At 41.5% G+C, this 19,017-nt stretch overlaps 1 protein-coding gene across 3 annotated transcripts in view; it reads left to right on the forward strand.

Moving 5' to 3' along the window:
* The window catches only part of LOC126482156 (polycomb protein EED), an 82,377-nt gene that overhangs the window by 35,053 nt on the left and 28,307 nt on the right, over positions 1–19,017 (forward strand). For all 3 annotated transcript variants that reach the window (XM_050106143.1, XM_050106151.1, XM_050106136.1), the window contains exon 3: positions 15,186–15,357. In XM_050106143.1, the coding sequence (XP_049962100.1) occupies positions 15,186–15,357 (172 nt within the window). The remainder of the gene's footprint in view (positions 1–15,185; positions 15,358–19,017) is intronic.

Consider the following 19,017-nt stretch of genomic DNA (forward strand, 5'->3'; position numbering starts at 1 on the left):
CATTTATGAGGGCCATTTCCAACATACGTGTAAATAGGACCCAGTACCATTTTTTCCCTCTAATTACCGTTGCATATTTTCCAGCTAACCAGTCATGGTGGTCAACACCTCTCATGTATGCGTTATACGATGTCAAAATGGCAGGTTGTTGCACTTGTGTCTTCTTACTTGCTTGTCTACTATACCGCGTAGCTGCTCCCAAAGGTTCAACTTTGTCAAAATTTGTAGCAATTGTAACGCATCTGTTCTCGTGCCATCGAACAAATAAGACTTCACCATTCCTGTTGAACTGGTAGTCATAGTTTCGTCGAACTGTCTTTTTCAGTTCGTTGCCACTCAGTAGTGGACAGTCACCAGCTCGATTCTCTCTGATAGTACCAGTTGCTCGAAAACCCAAATTTCACAGATGAATCAGAAGATCTCTACTAGTGAAGAAATTGTCAAAGTACACACATGATTCTCGGCTTTTTCAATGCAGTCCAGCATGTTTAGTACTACTCTTGATCCCAATAGTAGGTCATCCCTTGCAGTATCTTCTGGATCGTTTCCACAGTATAAATCAAATTTGTTTTCAACTTCTGATATTTATTCCGTGGCATAACTGTCTTTATAATTGGTATGCCTACATCTTCATCTTCAGACCAGTATAGCTTCTCAGCAGGGAGCTTATGGTAGACAGCAAAAAGTAGTAGTCCGACAAAGACCTTCACTTCTTCAAATGTGAGGATAAAATCCTGCATATTCTTCATATTTACTGCATATCTCACAGTTTCTTTCAGTATGAACTTGTATATGTTTTCGTTCATCAGTTCTTCAAACATCTCCTTCGGAGTGAAGTAAGAAAGTTGTTCCTTCAATTTCTCTCTCTTTGTGCTGATGCCAAGCTCACTAGTTTGAGACAGCTTTGTATAAACTGGAGGTGTCTCTTTTTCCATTTGCTTTTCTCATCAGTAAGACTTCTCTTCTTCGATTTACTTCTGGAAACTTGGGATGTACTTGGCAGTGAAGTTTTACTTACAGTTTTTTCATTATTCTCTGATGCAAAATAATGTAATTCAATAGCCCCTGGCACATCTGAGACTTCCACGGCTCCAGTAACATCGTCTGGACCTTCTTCTTTGTCGGTCATACATTTTACTTCAGGAGGAAATACGGTGATATCAATGTGGTCCTGGACATCTGACACCACATTATAGAATGCGTCACTGTTTATTATTTCTTTTATTTCTTCATTAGTGAGGTATCTATCTCATCTGAAGGCCATTATAATATATATAAAATGAAATGAAATAAAATGTAATAAAATCAAGTGAAATGAAAGAACAATACCTTGGCACAAACTACAGAAAATGGAATGTGTAAATACCTCTGTCCATCATGCGAATGGACAGTTTGTTGCTGGTCATTCCCACATAGAAAGCTTCACAGTGTAGGCAGATCAGTTGGTAAATCACGTGGGTGCTTTCACACGTGGCTCTGCCTTTGATCGTGTACACCTTCCGGGTTACAGGACTGGAGTAGGTGGTGGTCCTGTAACCCGGAAGGTGTACACGATCAAAGGCAGAGCCACGTGTGAAAGCACCCACGTGATTTACCAACTGACCTGCCTACACTGTGAAGCTTTCTATGTGGGCAAACTGTCCATTCGCATGAATGGACACAGGCAGACAGTGTTTGTTGGTAATGAGGATCACCCTGTGGCTAAACATGCCAGCACATCTTGGCACAGTGTTACACCGTCCGGGTTATCTGGATACTTCCCACTAACACCAACTTGTCAGAACTCCGGAGATGGGAACTTGCCCTTCAGTATATCCTCTCTTCTCGTTATCCGCCAGGCCTCAACCTCCGCTAATTTCAAGTTGCCGCTGCTCATACCTCACCTGTCTTTCAACAACATCTTTGCCTCTTTACTTCCGCCTCGACTGACATCTCTACCCAAACTCTTTGCCTTTACAAATGTCTGCTTGTGTCTGTGTATGTGCGGATGGATATGTGTGTGTGTGCGAGTGTATACATGTCCCTTTTTCCCCCTAAGGTAAGTCTTTCCGCTCCCGGGATTGGAATGACTCCTTACCCTCTTCCTTAAAACCCACATCCTTTCGTCTTTCCCTCTCCTTCCCTCTTTCCTGACGAAGCAACCATTGGTTGCGAAAGCTTGAAATTCTGTGTGTGTGTTTGTGTGTTTTTTTATTGTGTCTATCTACCAGCGCTTTCCCGTTTGGTAAGTCACGGAATCTTTGTTTTTTTTGTGTGTGTGTGTGTGTGTGTGTGTGTGTGTGTGTGTGTGTGTGTGAGTGAGAGTGAGTGAGTGAGTGAGTGAGTGAGAGAGAATCTGTCCTTTTTTCCCCCCCTAAGGTAAGTCTTTCAGCTCCCGGGATTGGAATGACTCCTTACCCTCTCATCCTTTCGTCTTTCCCTCTCCTTTCTTCTATCCTGATGAAGCAACCTTGGGTTGCGAAAGCTCGAAATTTGTGTGTGTGTGGTTTTTTTAATTGTGTCCTATCAACATACCAACACTTCCATAACATTCTAAAAAGAAAATACATCAGCAGTAGCAGTTTCATATTCGAACATGCAGCAAAACAAATACCTGAAAAGATAACACCAAGTCCCATTCTCCTATTTCGAGTACACCAAATTTTATAACAATGGAAAACAATATAACTCCAATTGAGCTAACAATGCAAGTAATTTAAAAGACACATTGTTGACTATAAATAATCACAAAAAGATCTTTGCCACACATTTTAAATATTACTAAATTGTCAATAAAGTAAATACCTTTAATAACTAAAAGTGTGCCTTAGTATTCAATAATCAATTAATGGTAGGATTTATTGCTTTTAATTTCCTTATAAAATACATTTGTTATAAAAAGCATCAACAAATGACGTAGAACAGTAATAGTTGCAAATTAATAATTTATTGTGTATTTATAAATAAATACGTGTTCTGTCCTCAAAATAGGACACTGGTACTTAATGGGTTAATGTGGAGAGAGCGTCCAGTGGGGTCTATACCCTCATTAACTCTGATGCTTCCAGTGAGCAGGTGCCCCATACCAATGCACTAGAGGCCTTGACCGGTCGTGTCTACCTGTCAGTTTGAATGACGATGTATAATGTTTATCCCTTCCCCCAATGGTCCTTTCTACTATCACGAGCTGTTAAGAGTTAGTGGAACAGCTACCCTCCCCCCTTCCTCTTCTTGGGGTACTTTAATGCCAATAATCCTCAGTGGGGTGGTGACACTATGTCTCATAGAGGCCACGTACTACAACACTTCCTTTCAGAATTGGACGTCTGTCTACTCAACACACTGTTGACCTCACAGTTTGCAGCCCGAAAATCTTACCCCAGATTCAGTGGTGTGTTCATGGCAATCTTTGTTGTAGCTACCATTTTCCTATTGTTCTCTCCCTCTCCACATACAGACATCTGGAACATGCTCTACATTGGTCACATCGCAAAGCTGACTGGCAGGCTTTCTCCTCTACATCTACTTTTGCGGTCAGTCGTGAGACAGATATCAGTAAAGAGGTACAGGATACTAGTGATACTATTATTCATGCTCCTACTTCTCTGGCTCATGGTGACAACTGCCGGTACAGTGATGATCTGAAGGTGGCACAAGCGTCATCCCTCTATGGATAATGTAATAGCATTCGAGAGACTCCTGGTGAAAGTGCAGTTTTTAATACAGAGAAGGCAACAGGAGTGTTGGGAGCAATATGTATTTTCTAAGCGATCCCACACCCCATTGTCCCAAGCATGGACTAAACTCTGCTGCATTTGTGGCCATCCACCACCCACAGCAGTTCCTGGCATCCTTGTCAATGGTAACATCTGCACTTATCCTGTGGTATTGCTGAATGTTTTGTGGCATACTTCACAGAAGTATTCACTTGCTGTAATTACCATATTCGTTTCCTGACCCAGAAACACCTTATTGAGTGCCACCTGCTATCCTTCCATGCACTCGGCTCTCTTATCAAATAACATCGCATTTAGTGAATGGGAGCTTCGCAGTGCTTTGGCAGTGTGTCGAGATAAGGACGGAGGACCTGACAAAATCCACAATCAAATGCTCAGACATGTTTGTGCCAACAACACGAATCATATCCTCAGTCTTTTTAACCATATTTGGTGGGAAGGCAAATTTCCCTCTCAATGGTGGGAAGATATTATTCCTGTCCTCAAACTGGGAATCGGCTCACATATTTTAACCAACTACTGGCCAACCTCTCTGACGAATGAGAAGCTATTTGAACGAATGGTCAACTGCTGTCTTTGTTATTGCCTTTAAGATGGAGGGCATACATCACTATTCCAAAGAGGCCTTCAGGCTTTCTGGTCCACCACGTCACCTGATTCATCTGGAATCTGCAGTGCGCAATGCTTTTGCACAGCACCAACATCTGATTGCTGTGTTCTTTGACCTACAGAAGGCATAAGATACCACCTGCCAACATCACATCCTGCCTACAATGCACGAGTAGGGTTTCAGGGCAATTTACCCATTTTTATCTGACATTTCCTATCTCTTCGACTTCTTCAGGTCTGGATGGGCTCGAGTCTCAAGAGCCAATATGTAGAGGAAGCTGGAGCCCCTCAGGGATCTGTTCTGAGCACAATGCTGTTTGCCAACACCATATAAGGTATCGTAAATGTAGTGGGTCCCACAATCTCTCCATCACTGTGTGGATGATCTTTGCCTATATTATGCCTCTGCATCACTGCCCACTGCTGAGCACCAACTTCAGGGGGTTGTCTGTGCAGTATATGACTGAGCCCTGAATCTCGGCTATCAATTTTCTCCTGCAGAATCACGAATTGTGCATTTTTGCTGACTCTGGACTATGCAACTGCACCCAGAAATTTACCTTGGGATCGAGTCTCTTAAGTTGTTAAAACTTTTCAGTTATTAAATATTTTATTTGACAGCGAGCTAACTTTGCTGCCACATGTCTGCCAGCTCAAGGCAACTTGCATGAAGAAGCTAAATGTTCTCCATTTTCTTAGTAATGCCACGTGGGGTGTGGACTGCATAGTTCTGAGATTTTACAAAGCACTAATTTTATCCCATTTGCACTTTAGATGTGTTTCCTCTAGATCGGCAGCATCATACGTCGTGAACATGCTGTACCCTGTTCACCACATTGGTGTTTGGTTGGCAGCCTGCTGGCAGAAGCTGGTGTACAACTGCTGTGGGTTAAATGACAGCAGCCTCTGGCAAATTATGTAGTCTCAGTCCGTCAGATGCCTACTCAACTGTGTCATTCAACTGTACTCCACAACCAATATTTCAGACTGTTTGCGCATTGCACAAAACTGGATAGACCAACTGTGATCCAACTCAGTACTCCACTGCAGGACCTCCAACAGTCTCCTTTAGTCTGTGTTTCTAGAGCTCCCTCCAGACGTAACCCACGGTCTGCCCCTCTCCTGTTATACGGATGGACCTATTTTGTGGCCTCATGAAGGATGATGGTCCTGTCTTTCTCCAACACCTGTTTCGTTCAGTCCTCCATGATTATTCTAATTAGGTATGTATCTACACAGACGGATCAAAAGTCAACGACAGGGCTGGTTACGCCTTTGGACATGCAAGGGGACCCCATAAGCACTCTATGCCAAGTGCCTCCAGAAGTATACACTCCAGAGCCGTTGCCATATCTTGGACTTCGCAGTACGTCAAATCCATTACCATGATGAACTTTCTAATCTGTAGCAATTCCACGAGTTGCTTATATCCCAGTGCTATCCCAAAAATCCTTCGGTCGCCAACATCCAGGACCTATTGTGACCTCTACAGCTCTGAAAAGACAGTGACCTTCATCTGGACACTGAGCAACATGGGTATTACAGTAAATGAACTTGTCAACCACCTAGATAAAGACACAGCTACAGTAGATCCACTTACAATTAAAGCTTCGATGCCACATTTTGCGGTTCTGGGAATTGAAATGGCAGGCTACGACCCAAAACAAGTGGAGAGCAGTTAGAGTCCACTGAAGTGTGGCATACCTCTTTCCAGGCCTCTCAGAAAGATGCCATTGTGTTGTGCCGACTACACATTGGCCAAACAAGACTCCCCCACGAGTTCCTTCTGTATTGGGAGGATTATCCGCACTGCAGCTGCAGTAGTCTACTGACAGTAGCTCATGTTCTTGTTGAGTGCACTCTACTGGATGATCTGCGGCACACTCTCTGCTTGCGTACCTCAGATGCTTGTGGATGATGAGACAGCCACAACCAAAGTGTTGCATTTCCTCAGAGAGAGTGGATTTTACACTAAACTATAATACTCCTCCACATTCAGTGTTAAGGGTGGTTGTGGGATGGTGGGGATACCCTCCCCCAGCAGCGGGTACCCTCTGTGTGACCGCACATTACTTCCTTCCTTCCTCACCTTGTTGTGTCTTTGGACCCTCTTGTGCAAGGTGCTGCCTGGGTTATCTCAATTTTCTTTTACCTATCATGTTACTACTACTGTCATGCCCTTTTTCAAACTCCTTGACTTGCTTTTATAGTTCGAGCAACCAAGTCCCCACTTTTTTCGCTTTTTACATTTTTGTGTGTTTCACTCGTGAAGTGGAGAGACTAATGACCCAGTAGTTTATTCCTTTCAAACACAAAATCATAATAATGTCTTCCTCAGCATGCATATCTACATCTTAAAACAATTTGAACTGTGACTATACATTCTCTTACTTCTCCACAGTCTTTCACAACTGTTCTAGCTTGACTGTAATATCCAAAGTGCCCTATTTGCCTGTTATTTCGAATTCGTTTCCAAACATTAACTGCATGAAGTTTGCTTTCACCAACAGTCGTGTAATAGCAGGGTTCTTTCTTAAAACCTTGTCCATCTTGGAAAGCTAGTAGTGCCAGGCAACAGCAGAAGCAACAGTTAGAATGAGTGCTATAGGAAGTAGGACAGCCAGACCCAGGAACTTAGCTTATAGATGCACTGTGTTGATGCTACTGGCTGGGTGTCCATGCTGCTTCATTGAAACTAGTCACTGCCATTCCACCAGTGGATGGCTGATCCTGCATGTCACTTCGTCAGATCCATCCATCAGGCTCGCAAGGACCAAAATGTTTGTCTCCATAGACAGAAATGTAAATGTTACTGGAGGACCAGGAATTCAGTACTGTATGATTCGAATCCACTCAGATTGCAGTGTTAGAGACTCACTTATTATTCGCAGTTGAGTTAACATTCGCAAAACAAAGTATACATCCTCACCGTTTAGTGTACAAAGCGTGTGGACCATGAGCTACCACAGCCAACTGATCAAGTCTCCATCTACTGCTTTCTTCTCACAGGGACGAGTGTAACACTAGGCACTGGTCCCTGACCATCATCCTTCAGGTGCAGATAACAGATTGTTCGAATGTCTGGTCTGATAATTACTTCATGTAGATAGTTAAAGAACCAGTGTGTTAGACCTAGTAACTAACAGAACTTCTAAAATCGGTTTGCATCGAGGAGAGAATCAGTGACCATAAAGCTGTGACAGGGTCAGTGAGTAAGGGTGTAACAAGGAATGTTAATAAAGGATGGAAATATTATTGGTTAGCAGAGAAATTGAGTATTTCAGAGTGTTCAAGTACTCAACATTGAATATTCAGGTCAGAAGACAAAGATGTGGAGCACAAATGGGTAAAACTCAAAAGCATTGTACAATATCCGTTAGACAATTATGTGCCAAGTGAAGTTGTAAAGGATGGAGAAGACCCAACGTGGTTCAACAGCCATGTTAAGAGTCGCTGCAAAAGCAAAGAGAGCTTAATCTCCAATTTAAGCAATCAAAGCCTGGTAGATAGAGAGAAGCTGAATGAAGCCAAAGTGAGAATTGGGGGAGAAAAGCAAGAACTATTCAGTGAATTTTGAAGTAAAATTTTTCCAAATGATCAAACTGAAAATCTTAAGAAGTTTTAGTCCGATGTAAAGTAAGCAAGCAGATAGAGGTCATCTATTCAATCGCTCAGTGGCCATACTGACACCGAGACAGATGACAGAGAAGGCCAAAATACTGAATTCGGTCTTCCGAAATTGTTTTGCTGGAGAAGACTGTAATATGGGTCCTCTTTCAGTCATTACATAAATGCTGAAATGGGAGATTGAACTAAGCAATCCTGAAATAGAAAATCAGCTAAAACTATTCAACACTGGAAATATGCCTGCGAGATTCTACAGAGATTATGTTGCAGAACATGCTCCTCTCCTGGCAGCTCTCACTGGAGCAACGAAGTGTGCCTAGGGGTGGGAAGAGGTGCAGGTATTTGCCGTTTTCAAGAAAGGATGTTTGCACAGTTGCACATAACTATAGGCCTGATCGCTGACAACAGTCTGTTGTAGAATTATGATACTTGTTTTATGCTGATGCGTTATGAATGTTCATGGAGAAGAAAAATCTCTCTAAAAATAAATATGAGGTCTGCGAGCAGAGATCTTGCAAAACTTGGCTTGCTCTGTTCGTTCCTGAGACCCAGAATGTATAGATTGATAGTGTCTTACTTGATTTTAGGAAGGCATGTGAAACAGTTTCAAACTGTTGTGTAATGAAACCAACTTAATCGTTTGTTGGAAAGTGGAAGGAATGTGTACTCTTGCATTGTGATAAAATATTGAGGGCTATGAATAGGTCTTGTAGCATGTTCAGCAATCTGTAAGACCATGCTCCCAACATTTTTCTTTAGCTATGTTCTATTATTTTTGTTGTGTGTATTAGATGACCAATGATACTGCATCTAAAATATTCTTACCCAACTTTCATGTGCAGCATTAAAGAAATAATTAATTATCTTCACCTGCATAAGAATGGTCATCAACAGTCCACTTGGAAAATTCAGATCGATGTAAGCATATATGCTTATACTTGGGCAGTCATGTGTCTAACAACTTGTACTTGCTTTGCATAGGTCTATGAATTTGTAATTGATCAGCTCTCATTTCTTACAACCAGCCAACAATTCGGTAGTTTGCATTTTGATTAGAGGTAATTGGACATTTGAATTGTGTGCCTCAAAAAACACCATGTGATAATGTCCTCCTTGCAGTACTCAGTGTGCTGTCTCCAGTTTTACATTTCCCACTAACAGCTTAACATTAGAAAACCCATTCACAGCAACTGACTTTAAGAGTTCTTTTCAAGTTTAGGTTCAGGCCACTATTTGTTTTATGTGGCCATTCCTTTGATGGTATTGTGATTTTGTATACTATCCAACTATTTAGAATTTGTGTGAGTGATGTTTCTTCATTACAGTTAAATGTGAGGTTACAATTGTTAGTGCATTAAACTCCCATTAGGCAGGAGCGGCAGTTGTGATTTAGGTTTTGTATAATTTCTCTAAATTATCAGAACTGAACGTACTTCTCACGGGGAAATACCCATTATCCTTGTGTGTAGAAAATATACTTATTTTACAGTTTTTGGCTGCAGTTTTTATTATTTCAAATCGACTGGTTTTGGGCAGTGGAGCAGTGTAGCCATCTTCAGGTCATTCCTTGTAGGTACAGAGTAATAAATCTTAAAGATGAGGTGTAATGCTGGGATGATTCCCTTGAAAAGGGCACAGGCAGCTGCATTCCCCATCCTTAATCTATCCAAGTATGTTCTCCATCTCTGAAGAGTTTTTCATCGATGGAACATTCAGCCTTAATCTGTCCTTTCGTATTTTACATGCATTAACACTCATGATTGTGAAAATTGTAGTACTCTGTAGTGATCAATAGAAACAAAAGCGAGAAGTAAAGTAGTGGAAATGGAAATGATGTCTGTAAGAGATTAACAGAGAACCAGTTCTGAAACATCCAAGGGAAATTCTATTATTTCCAGTGTGAAATAAATTCTGTGAAAGAAAGCCACAACATTAGATGACAGTGAGAGTTTACTAATAATACAGTCCACAGTAGGTTTCTCTTTAAGTTGTTCTTTTTCATGGTTATTAGGAAGGCTGTTGGATGCATATCCTCACATCATTCAGCTGTCTAACACGATGCCATATAGTTCAGTATGGGAGGCAGGGTTCACATCTATAGCTTGTACAAACACTTTAGGCATGTCGAGTAAAGTACTTAGTGTACCACTATAATTTCACCTCTTTCCTGTTCCATTTGTGAATGCCTGTCAGGAAGGCTCCAATTATTCCCTGTTTTCCTGCCAAAGTCATTTTGTTACTCCCTATTTTCCTGTCAAGGTTATTTTGTGAGTTGAATGTGTGAGGAAGTTCTGTTACCCAACTTACCTTGACATGCATATGTAACTGCCACTGTAGTTAAAGGTTACTTAACAACAGCTCATAACATATTAAACTACAACCAGTGTGCTTTGTTCCTTGTTGACAACCAGGATGTATGACATACAACAGCCTGTGCCAGATTATCTGCTCAGAAGAGTGATAGCATTCCCAGCTCTCTGTTGTTCAGTCTATTTGACACTCACTACTACAAGTACTTTAATTACCTTCTAGCATGTATGTAAATTAAGTTGAGATAGGGCTTGTCAAACTGTGATAGCCCTACTCGCTCATGATTATCTCACAACTTTTGTCTTGCCAATCCGCATTGTGTTCTGGTTTGAAAGCTGTACCAGAGTGGAGCAGATGTAATATTAAAAGACATTCAATCCACCTCTTTCCAGATTTAAACATGCTGTCTTTTTTGTTGAATTGACATGTCTATTATTAGGTTACTGTAATGTAATGTGAGGTTTTTAATTTGATGCTTCATCCATGGGTTGAAGAACATCTGTGAATTCAGTATGTTGTGGAATGTATTTTTATATTACAAGGTTGATATTGAGATACACTTCTCAGGTGCTTTTAAAATAACATACAGGTCATACACATAATACTTAGGTTTGTGAATTTCACACTTGGCTTAAGAGCATGTAGGAAGAGAGATGAAAATTTAATAGTTCATGAGGGACTGGAATGTGGTCGTAGGGGAAGGAGTAGAACAAAAGGTTAAGGGATGATATGGGCTTTGTAGTAGGAATGAGAGAGGAGAAAGACTAATGGAGTTCTGCAGTAAATTTCAGCTAGTAATAGCAATTACCCTGTTCAAGATTCACAAGATAAGGTGGTGTACTTGGAAAAGATGGTCAGACAGAGGTTCTGAAATCAGATACTTGTTGTAACGTTCACCCAGGAGCAGATATGGACTCAGATCACAATTTAATTGTGATGAAGAGTAGGCTGACGTTTAAGAGATTAGTCAGGAAGAATCCATACACAAAGTAGTGGGATACAGAAGTACTAAGGAATGAAGAAGTCGTTTGAAGTTCTCTAAGGTGGTAGATACTGCAATAAGGGCTAGCTTAGTAGACATTCAGTTGAAGAGAAATGGACATTTCTAAAAAGGGCAATCACTTAAGTTGAGAAAAAAAAAAAAATGGAAGAAGGTAACTGCAATGAAATCATGGGTAACAGAAGAAATACTTCAGTTGATCGATAAAAGAAGGAAGCACAAAAATGTGCAGGGAAATTTGGGAACAGAGAAATAAAAGTTACTGAGGAGTGAAATAAATATGAAGTGCAGGGAAGCTAAGGTGAAATAGCTACATAAAAAAGTGAAGAAGTCGAAAATGAAATGATCATCGGAAGGACTGACTCAGCATATATAAAATCAGAGCAACCTTCGGTGAAATTACAAGCAAGAAATGCAGAGGAGAGAGTGGATAGGTGGAAAGAGGACATTGAAGGCCTCTTTGAGGGGGAAACTGTCCGATGATGTGATAGAAGAGAGAGGGGATCCAGTATTAGAATCAAAATTTAAATAAGGCAGAAGGGATAGATAATATTTCATCAGAATTTCTAAAATCACTGGGGGGAAGCGACAACAAAATCACTTCATGTTGGTTTGCAGACTTTTTGAAAAATATTCACACAATTCCAAAAACTGCAAGAGCTGATCAGTGTGAGAATTATCGCACAGTCAGCTTAACAGCTCATGCATCAAAGTTGTGGACAAAATAACATACAGAAAAATGGAAAAGAAAATTGCGGATATGTTAGATGGTGATCAATTTGACTTTAGGAAAGGTAAAGGCACTAGAAAGGGAGTTATGATATTGCAGCTGATAATGGAAGCAAGACAAAAAAATCAAGACACGTTCATAGGATTTGTCGACCTGGAAAAAGCATTCAGCAATGTCAAATGGTGCAAGATGTTACAAATTCTGAGGAAAATAGGGATAAGCTTTAGGGAGAGATGGGTAATACACAACACGTACAAAAGCCAAGAGGGAATAACTAGAGTGAAAGACAAGACAAAGTGCTGGGATTAAAAAGGGTGAGGCACAGGAATGTAGTCTTTCACCCCTAGTTTTCAATCTATACATCGAAGAACCTATGATTGAAATAAAATAAAGGTTCAAGAGTGGAATTAAAAATCAAGGTTAAAGAATGTCAGTGATAAGATTTGCTGATGACATTGCTATTCTCAGTGAAAGTGAAGAAGAATTACAGGATCTGCTGAATGGAATGAACAGTCTGATGAGTACAGGATAAGTACTGAGAGTAAATTGAAGAAAGACAAAAGTAATGAATAATAGCAGAAATGAATATCCATTTGGATCAGAACATTGTTGTTGTTGTTGTTGTGGTCTTCAGTCCTGAGACTGGTTTGGTGCAGCTCTCCATGCTACTCTATCCTATGCAAGCTTCTTCATCTCCCAGTACCTACTGCAACCTACATCCTTCTGAATCTGCTTATTGTATTCATCTCTTGGTCTCCCTCTACAATTTTTACCCTCCACGGTGCCCTCCAATGCTAAATTTGTGATCCCTTGATGCCTCAAAAACATGTCCTACCAACCGATCCCTTCTTCTAGTCAAGTTGTGCCACAAACTTCTCTTCTCCCCAATCCTACTCAATACCTCCTCATTAGTTACGTGATCTACCCACCTTATCTTCAGCATTCTTCTGTAGCACCACATTTCGAAAGCTTCTATTCTCTTCTTGTCCAAACTAGTTATCGTCCATGTTTCACTTCCATACATGGCTACACTCCATACAAATACTTTCAGAAACGACTTCCTGACACTTAAATCTACACTCGATGTTAACAAATTTCTCTTCTTGAGAAACGCTTTCCTTGCCATTGCCAGTCTACATTTTATATCCTCTCTACTTCGACCATCATCAGTTATTTTACTCCCTAAATAGCAAAACTCCTTTGCTACTTTAAGTGTCTCATTTCCTAATCTAATTCCCTCAGCATCACCCGACTTAATTTGTCTACATTCCATTATCCTCGTTTTGCTTTTGTTGATGTTCATCTTATATCCTCCTTTCAAGACACTGTCCATTCCGTTCAACTGCTCTTCCAAGTCCTTTGCTGTCTCTGACAATTACAATGTCATCGGCGAAGCTCAAAGTTTTTACTTCTTCTCCATGAATTTTAATACCTACTCCGAATTTTTCTTTTGTTTCCTTTACTGCTTGCTCAATATACAGATTGAATAACACCAGGGAGAGGCTACAACCCTGTCTCACTCCCTTCCCAACCACTGCTTCCCTTTCATACCCCTCGACTCTTATAACTGCCATCTGGTTTCTGTACAAATTGTAAATAGCCTTTCGCTCCCTGTATTTTACCCCTGCCACCTTCAGAATTTGAAAGAGAGTATTCCAGTTAACATTGTCAATAGCTTTCTCTAAGTCCACAAATGCTAGAAACGTAGGTTTGCCTTTTCTTAATCTTTCTTGTAAGATAAGTCGTAAGGTTAGTATTGCCTCACGTGTTCCAACATTTCTACGGAATCCAAACTGATCTTCCCCGAGGTCCGCTTCTACCAGTTTTTCCATTCGTCCGTAAAGAATTCGCGTTAGTATTTTGCAGCTGTGACTTATTAAACTGATAGTTCGGTAATTTTCACATCTGTCAACACCTGCTTTCTTTGGGATTGGAATTATTATATTCTTCTTGAAGTCTGAGGGTATTTCGCCTGTCTCATACATCGTGCTCACCAGATGGTAGAGTTTTGTCATGACTGGCTCTCCCGGGGCCATCAGTAGTTCTAATGGAATGTTGTCTACTCCCGGGGCCTTGTTTCGACTCAGGTCTTTCAGCGCTCTGTCAAACTCTTCATGCAGTATGTTATCTCCCATTTCTTCTTCATCCACATCCTCTTCCATTTCCATAATATTGTCCTCAAGTACATCGCCCTTGTATAAACCCTCTATATACTCCTTCCACCTTTCTGCCTTCCCTTCTTTGCTTAGAACTGGGTTGCCATCTGAGCTCTTGTATTATAGTAAAATAGGGACTGTGGCAAAACCGGAACAGAAGAGAATCGAAACATTTGAGATATTGTGCTACAGACGAATGCTTAAAATTAGGTGAACTGATAAGGAATGAGGAGGTTCTGTGCAGAACCGGAGAGGAAAGGAATATGTGGAGAACACCGATAAGAAGAAGGGACAGGGTGATAGGACATGTGTCAAGACATCAGGGTATAACTTCCATGGTACTAGAGAGAGCTGTAGAGGAAGACAGAGGTTGGAATACATCCAGTGAATAATTGAACACGTAGGTTGCAAGTGCTTTCTGAGACGAAGAGGTTGGCACAGGAGAGGAATTCATGGTGGGCCACATCAACCTAGTCAGAAAACTGATGACTCAAAAGGATGTATTGTATATGTCTATAAGTTACGTTCTGAAACACACATGAACAGTGATAAGTGAACCTATTAGCAGCTTGTTTGTTTTATAATTATTCCAATTGTAAATAGCCATGTCATTGCCTTTTTTTCTGCTTTTGTTCTGTTTTGTATCATTATTCCAGTTGTTTTTTTTCTCTCCGTAAGGCGTTATTTAAATATGAGCAGTATGTTTTATTTGATATTATTTTCTCCTGAACTTTACTACTCATTTGTCATAATTATTCAGCTTGACAAAGGCATTGACTGTAATTGGATTGTAAAATTCGTTAGAATCCCCTTCTCCGCAGTCCTAAATGTTTGTGTCACTAGTACAAGCACATATGTGTATTTGTGGCTTTGAGGTTGGTTTTCCAAAAATTTTCTGTATGTCCATGATATTAGTTCTGCAAATTCATGCTATAAAAGGGTTAATACTTCAAAAATAGTGTCTGACATTTGCATTTCAGTGTGTAATTTAGATAACTAGTATCACACATGTTCCTAATACAAGTTTTTGTCAACAGGACAAGTGTAAAGGAAGACCATGGTCAGCCTCTATTTGGAGCTCAGTTTAACCATCATTTAAAGGAAGGACAGCCTTTAATATTTGCAGCTGTGGGAAGCAACCGTGTGACAGTTTATGAATGTCCAGAAGGCAGTGGCATTAAGCTGTTGCAGTGTTACGCAGATCCTGATGTATCCTTTGGATAAAACACTGTAAATTCCTATCCTCCGTGCAACTTGTTTGCGTGCCTAAGCAAATAAATTTTGCCTCAGTTGTCAGAAATGGTGTGTGTGTGTGTGTGTGTGTGTGTGTGTGTGTGTGTGTGTGTGTGTGTTTGTTTGTTTTCTATTTACAAGAAGGCCTTTTGGCCGAAAGCTCAAATGTATGGCAGTCTTTTCGTTGTGCCTGTCTGTGACTCAGTGTCTTCTCTATATGGTGAGTAGCAATCTATCCTTTTCATAATATTACTGTTACTCCATCCTGAATTTTCCAAGCAAATAAATAGTTACATGAAATGGGTAGTGGTGTTGACAGTGTAGTGGAGGGCACTGTTAGAAATCACCGATAAGACTAAGTCGTTAGATGGAGAAAACACACACACACACACACACACACACACACACACACACACACCTCTATCCATTTCATATTGCTGTTATTCACTGGATGCGTATCGGTATGGCGCATTATGCTTTTTACCTCAGCCCCATCTTATTCTGTTACTCGCTCCTGTGAACGGGAACGCGTTATGCAGGTCTTGATGTCACTTGCGTCATCTAGAAAAGTTTTTACTGAGTTCAACAAAGGCGATGTGGGCCTGATATATTCGATGATGCCGTTTGGCTACACTGACTAAAGGATCCTTCTAAGAAATACCAAATTAAGATAACCTGAAGATGCCCAAATAAGGTGAAATGTGTAGTTGAAAAGTAAAAAACTAAAATTGCAACCAAGACAGTACCGTTTACCCTTTCACTCCTAAACCTCTCTCTCCTTGTTACTTCTATACTACTTCTGAGAAACTTCATGTCACATGCGTGTAAATTGCTTACACCTCTTTTCTTAATTACCCATGTTTCAGATGTGTAGGTCAGTATTGGAATGCTAGACATCTTTCTTCCAAGCCAGGCTCCTAACACTTCACAAGATTGCTTCTGCCTGTCTGCCACATTTCTTTCATTTTCCTCTGTCACACTTCCCACGTTTTTCAATTGTTCATCTCCACTCTGTACTCCACTTGTTGGTCTTCCTTTCTTTCTAGTTGTGTCCAGTATTGCATATTTGTGTACATTAAATTTCATTCCGTACTGTTCACAGTTTCTTCCCAAGCATTCAGCTGTTCCTGAATATCCTCCCCTTTGTTTCCCCCGATCATAAAGTCATCTGTGAACACCATTGCTTTCATCTTGTCTTATAAAAAAAACTGTAAATTCTTATCCTACATGCAACTTGTGCCAATAAATATTGCCTCGCTGGCCAGAGACAGTGGTCACACAAGTGCTTTGTGTATGTTGGGTTGGGGGAGGGCAGTTGCTTAAAAGTGAACATTTAAATACTGTAATCTATTTGTAAGTAATCAGATGTTTGAAGCTGTTTTATACATGGGAGTTCGATTCTTTAATTGTCTCAGGTGCCCACATCTCTGCCCCCACTTTCCAGTCTTCCCCTCCCCCCTCCCCCTACACAACCAGTGCTGGTTTACCCCACATGCTATCATCAAAGTGTGCTGTGGCCTTAGAGTTTGCACTGTGGTGTGTTCTCATTGCATAAAGAACAGTCTGAATCTGACATACCTGTTCATGTAATTCTTGTCTTTTGTTGCTTTACCTTCTGCCAGGTGTGTACACTAAGTGTAGCTTTATAAATTCCGTATTCCTATTATTGAGATTCTGGGTAGTTTTCCTTTTGAGAATCTGATATTTTGACCAATAATGAGCAATGTGGGCATACATCAAGAGTGCAGCACACCATGAGCTTTTTGCTCTAGCTTAATTCCAGTATTGGAAGGGATAGATTGTTACTCACCATATAGATGACATGCGACCAAAACCTTCTTCAGAAAATAAAGGAAAATACACACACGTTCACACAAGCAGGCACATCTTACGCATACATGACCCCTCATTCTGGCCCTTCTAGCCAGACTACAACTGGTGCGTTGAATGAAAGCAGCAATGGAAAATGAAACAAGAAGAGCGAGAGATGGCAGAATATGGGTGGGTGGAGAGAAGAGTGCTGTCTGGTGGTGAGTAGGGACTAGAAGGTGGTAGCATAAGGCTGCCAAGGGCAGCGTTTAGAGGCTGTAGGGAAAGGGGGGGGGGAAGAGCAGTAAAGGAGAGGAGAAGAGAGGGGAAACACTGGAGGGTGCATTGGCACAATGAGGGTGAGGGTACTTGAATTGGGAGAAGGTATATGACAGAGGAGGCAGAAACTGGTAAGTAGAGAGTGTGGGAACAGTAGATGATCGTAGTTTGAGGCTGGGATAATTTCGGGAGTGGAGAATGTCTTGTAAAGATAACTCCCATCTGCACAGTTCAAAAAATCTGACGGTGGTGGGAAGGATCCAAATGGTCTAGGTAGTCAAGTAACCATTAAAATCAATATTATGGAAAGGACACACCCACACACATGGTCACAACAGTCTCTGGCAGCGGAAGCCAACTACGAGCAGCAGCACCAGTGCATGATGGGAGAAAGAACTGGGTGGGGGTAAGGAGGAGGCTGGGGTGGGGAGGGGTAGGGATGGCAGGATAGGGATGAGGGACAGTGATGTGTTGCTGAGGAGTGTGCAGGGATAAGGTGGGAAGAGGGTAGGGCAGCTAGGTGCTATCACGAGGCTAGACAGTAGATGGGAGAGGGGGGAGGGGAGGGGGCTATCGGAAAAGGAGAGAAGTAAAAAGACAGGGTGCATTGGTGGAATAGAGGGCTGTGCAGTGCTGGAATGGCAAAAGGTAAGGGGCTAGATGAGTGAGGACAATGACTAATAAAGTTTGAGGCCAGGAGGGGTACAGGAATGTAGGAGTTATTGCAAGAAGAGTTCCCACCTACACAATTCAGAAAATCTGGTGTTGGTGGGAAGCTTCCATATGGTTCAGGCTGTGAAGCAATAATTGAAATGGAGAATGTCGTGTTGGGTGGCATGCTCAGGAACAGGGTGATCCAGTTGTTTCTTGACCATAGTTTGTCGGTGGCCTTTTGTGTGGACAGACAGCTTTTTGGTTGTCATGCCCACATAGAATGCAGGACAGTTGTTGCAGCTTAGTTTGTATATCACATGACTGGTTTCACAGGCAGCCCTGCCTTTGATGGGATAGGTGATATCTGTGACCGGACTGCAGCAGGTGGTAATGGGAGGATGTATGGGACAGGTCTTGGATCTAGGCCTATTACAAGGATATGAGCCGTGAGGTAAGGGATTGAGAGCAGGGGTTGTGTAGGGATGGACGAGTATATGCGTAGGTTCTGTGGATGGCGGGATACCACTGTGGGAGAGATGGAAAGGATAGTGGGCAGGTCATTTCTCATTTCAGGGGATGACCAGAGGTAGTTGAAACCCTGGAAGAGAATGTAATTCAGTTGCTCCAGTCCTGGGTGGTTCTGAGTTATGAGGGGAATGCTCCTGTGGCCGGACGGTGAGACTTTAGGAAGTGGTGGGTGACTGGAAAGATAAGGCACGGGAAATGTGCTTTTGTAGAAGGTTGGGAGGATAATTACAGTCTGTAAAGGCTTCAGTGAGACCCTCAGTATGTTTCGAGAGGACCACTCTTCACTGCAGAGGCAATGACCACGGGTGGCTAGGCTGTACAGAGGCTGCCACTGTTCCATACCTGAAATGAGAAATGTCCTGCCCA

The sequence above is a fragment of the Schistocerca serialis genome, chromosome 1, assembly GCF_023864345.2.
Source record: "Schistocerca serialis cubense isolate TAMUIC-IGC-003099 chromosome 1, iqSchSeri2.2, whole genome shotgun sequence".
Classification (NCBI taxonomy): domain Eukaryota; kingdom Metazoa; phylum Arthropoda; class Insecta; order Orthoptera; family Acrididae; genus Schistocerca; species Schistocerca serialis.